A 4,656-nucleotide genomic window follows, 5' to 3' on the forward strand; every position below is an offset into this window, starting at 1 on the left:
CTATTTAAAAAATTTCTTTATCATTTATTAATTATAAAAAAGCAACATGGGCTTATTACAGAAATTTTTAAAATACAAAAAATTACAAAAGACTAAAGCACAAAACAAAAACTGTTTACCTAGAGATCATCACTGGTAGTATTCTGATGTTTTCTCTAGTCTTTATTTTTTAAAAAGGTGCACATGTGCACATACATATACTCAGCATATAAATGTCATATTTGTGTAATATAAGTACTTTTGTATACTGCTGCTTTCCCTTAAAATATATCATGAGTGTTTTTCCATGTCAGTAAACTTCCCTCAAAACCATAATTTTAATGGCTGCACAGTTTCTCATTGAATGAATATACTATGATTTATTGGGCTGAAACTCTATTGTTGGATACTGATAATGCTGCTCATTTCCCTGTAGGTATCTCTGATGAGCACATGAGGTTAAATATTTTTTTAGCAGGTACACTGGATCGTAGGACATCAATATTTGCAAGAGTTTTAACACCTACTGGTAAAGAGCTATTCAAAAAGTTTATCCAGTTTCTACACCTATCAGTAATACATGTCAGAGCATATTTCAATGTACCCTTGAAATGCTAGGTATTTAATAGTAATTTTTAGTTTATTTAATACTTTGCTTTTGTTTTAATTCGTATTTTTGAGTGCTGGTGAACCTGAATTTTTATCATGTTTGCTACCTTATGTTTCATATTTTATGTCCACCGCCTATTTTTGTGTTGGTATGTTTATATCTTTCCTAGTGATTCATAAGAATTGAGATATATATATATCTATATATCTATATATATGTATATATATACATATATATACATATATATCTATATATATGAGTGATCATTTTTCTATTGTATATTCCTATCATGCAATATTATGCTGCATGACTCAAATAGACTTTAACCACTTTCTAAAGTACAAAGTACTTCATTCAATTTATTGTTAAATGTTAATTTAATACATAAACTTTCTTCTGTTTCATAAATCATTAATTAAAATAAGAAAAACAGAATCCAAAGTGGCTGGTGAATAATAACTATATTCAGAAGTACTGCAATATTGAATCTGCTGTGAAATATTATATGTTTCTATGCAGTATGTGGAAAGGCCAATCTTATTTTTACTTACCTTGAGTAAGTGATCATATAATTGGAGTGTTCCATGAAACCCTCTACTTAAGCTTTATTAAACTACTTTTCTAACTCAAATTCCCAACTGTATTTTTAAAATGTAGATTCTTTTTTGAAAAGTAATTCCTTCCCCTCAAAAAAGTAATTGCAAGTAACACCATAATGAATTAATCTCTTTTATCCATAACACAAGTAACATTAACGATAATAAACTATCAGTAGCTAGATATGGATCAAGGAATAATCAAAGAGAGGAGTAGGTGATTCAAGATAAAATGAATTATAATTTTTCAAGGTTATCCCTATTCTTCGTATATATATATAACTGAAATAAAAATTCACATTATTTAAAAATCAACATATCAATAAGCTTTCAGAGAAAGCTAAGACTAAACCATTTTACAATCAGAAGTATGTTATAAACCCCACGATTCCTGACACTGGGATGTTTCATTGTAATATGCACCTTCTTATAAAATTTAAATTATTTTACAGAAATGACAGGTTTTTTTCCTGGGAAATGAAGCAAGCATAACTTACCACATCCCGAAAGACAACAGCACGAAGGCGATTGATATCAACGTCCTGAAGAAGTCTATCGGGGTCCTTAATAGGAGAAAGGTTACCTGGAACATTTTCTAATGGAGTCTTTAAAAAGATAGAGAATTGAGATAAAATACCATAATACATGAACTTATATAGTAATATAATTTCTAATGCCTCCTATTTAGTCATTAAACTGGCCACAGTCTTTACCTGCTCATCACTGGATAATACTGTATTGACTACAGTGCTCTATCGTAAGACACTTCTCCTGTTCTCCTCTATTCTTGTCACAATTTCCCTTGTTCTTTATCACCACAGCTACCAGTACAGACTCAGAAAAGCAGGTGAGACTGTGGTAGAAAAAAGGCTGATCTTGGACTTTAGAAAATTTGGGCTCACATCTCTGCTGTGTGACCTTGGGCTTATTACTAAAATTTTCTGATCCTCACTTTCCATTCCTCTAGTTAATAAATCTCTTTGAGTTACGACATTTNGATTCTTTTTTGAAAAGTAATTCCTTCCCCTCAAAAAAGTAATTGCAAGTAACACCATAATGAATTAATCTCTTTTATCCATAACACAAGTAACATTAACGATAATAAACTATCAGTACCTAGATATGGATCAAGGAATAATCAAAGAGAGGAGTAGGTGATTCAAGATAAAATGAATTATAATTTTTCAAGGTTATCCCTATTCTTCGTATATATATATAACTGAAATAAAAATTCACATTATTTAAAAATCAACATATCAATAAGCTTTCAGAGAAAGCTAAGACTAAACCATTTTACAATCAGAAGTATGTTATAAACCCCACGATTCCTGACACTGGGATGTTTCATTGTAATATGCACCTTCTTATAAAATTTAAATTATTTTACAGAAATGACAGGTTTTTTTCCTGGGAAATGAAGCAAGCATAACTTACCACATCCCGAAAGACAACAGCACGAAGGCGATTGATATCAACGTCCTGAAGAAGTCTATCGGGGTCCTTAATAGGAGAAAGGTTACCTGGAACATTTTCTAATGGAGTCTTTAAAAAGATAGAGAATTGAGATAAAATACCATAATACATGAACTTATATAGTAATATAATTTCTAATGCCTCCTATTTAGTCATTAAACTGGCCACAGTCTTTACCAGCTCATCACTGGATAATACTGTATTGACTACAGTGCTCTATCGTAAGACACTTCTCCTGTTCTCCTCTATTCTTGTCACAATTTCCCTTGTTCTTTATCACCACAGCTACCAGTACAGACTCAGAAAAGCAGGTGAGACTGTGGTAGAAAAAAGGCTGATCTTGGACTTTAGAAAATTTGGGCTCACATCTCTGCTGTGTGACCTTGGGCTTATTACTAAAATTTTCTGATCCTCACTTTCCATTCCTCTAGTTAATAAATCTCTTTGAGTTACGACATTTTATTTAACCATCATGTATTTATACTATATGAGATTATTGTGTTACATTAGTCTAGATTTATATGTATAAGCATTTCATCATCTACAAAAAATCAGAAAAGGTAAACTTAAAAAAATTCAGTCATAGCCTTAATATTAAAACTGAAAGATATCAAAGATCATTACAATCAAAATTGTTTTTATAGCTGAAGATATAAAACCCCACAAATTTTATGTAATGTGTCACACAGCAAACTAACAAGAGAGGCAGGTTCCCTGAAACTTAATCTAGTATTTTTCACTTACACAACATGTTAAGAATTGTGTGGACATAATATGCTAAGAATGATATGAATTAAATTAAATAATATATGTGAAATATTAGATACAATTCCTGCATATAGAATAACTTGCTAGTACTCTAAGTAATTAAAAATAAACAGCCTCCTTCTAATTCTCTATAGGCCTCAATTATCATATTTCACTCCTAAATTAAGATGCTTGGTTCCTCTGAAGCACAGGATAGTGAAAAGAGCAGGGAATTTCAAAGTTGATAGTTATTTAGTTTCTATTACAATTCCAAAATTTGCCAGCATTATGATCTTAGGTGAGATACCTCAGTTATAGCATCTAAATAATAGGCTAATAATATTTACCACAGGACAATTAAATAAAATAACATTATTTACAGCACTGATGAAGCATATGGAATTTATAACATAAATGAAAAAAATTATAAATATTTTAATTTATATATCCTTTTACAAAGTGTCTCTATATCCATGATGTAATTTGATCCTTATAAAGATTGCTTTATTAAAAAAGCTTACATCATTGCTCCTTTTTAAAAAGTATAAAAAATGAGACCCAATGAAGATGTGAGACTCATGCAAGTACACACAGGTTGTTACACACCCAAATTAACTATGGTTTACTCACTAAAGTGGCACATGAAAAAAATGCATAAATATAGGGAGTTAAAAAAAAACAACAAAAAACCCTCACCAACGAGGTCCATCGATTCTGTCCTGAAATGTGTTATCTTACCAAGTCAACTTTTCCCCTAATATTTCTATATTCATCACTTATTATCGATTTTTCATTGCCAAGGTTCTTGCTAGAGACACTGACTAGCTCAACTAACTACTATAAGTTGGTTTCTCATTGGACTTTTCTGTCCATATTCTACAATTAGAGTAATACTTGGTTGGCGTGACAGTCCTGAAAAACTCATTACTTCATGAATTAAGTACAGACACCTGTAAGTAAGATCAAAGCTCTCAAAAATACTAATATATTTATTCATTTCATGAGTTCATATAATGAGTGGGTAACTGCTAGAGAGAGGAAGGGAATTAATAGTAACTGAATGTTCACTGCATGGCAGGAATTACTAAGTACTCTAGTACGTTACTGCTTTTCATTTGTTATACAAACACCTTATAAGTAAAGATTTGTATCCCTATTAAAGACTGGAAAACTAAGGCATAGGAAACTAAGGAATCTGTTTTAGATCACAAAACCAATAAGTGGGAGGGCCAGGATACAAACTCAGAACTG

At 31.0% G+C, this 4,656-nt stretch overlaps 1 protein-coding gene across 1 annotated transcript in view; it reads right to left on the reverse strand.

Moving 5' to 3' along the window:
- The window catches only part of NBEA (neurobeachin), a 707,336-nt gene that overhangs the window by 479,684 nt on the left and 222,996 nt on the right, over positions 1–4,656 (reverse strand). Inside the window, exon 27 of the mRNA XM_019653151.1 lies at positions 2,620–2,727. Within this exon, the coding sequence (XP_019508696.1) occupies positions 2,620–2,727 (108 nt within the window). The remainder of the gene's footprint in view (positions 1–2,619; positions 2,728–4,656) is intronic.

This window comes from Hipposideros armiger, unplaced genomic scaffold, assembly GCF_001890085.2.
Source record: "Hipposideros armiger isolate ML-2016 unplaced genomic scaffold, ASM189008v1 scaffold_198, whole genome shotgun sequence".
Classification (NCBI taxonomy): domain Eukaryota; kingdom Metazoa; phylum Chordata; class Mammalia; order Chiroptera; family Hipposideridae; genus Hipposideros; species Hipposideros armiger.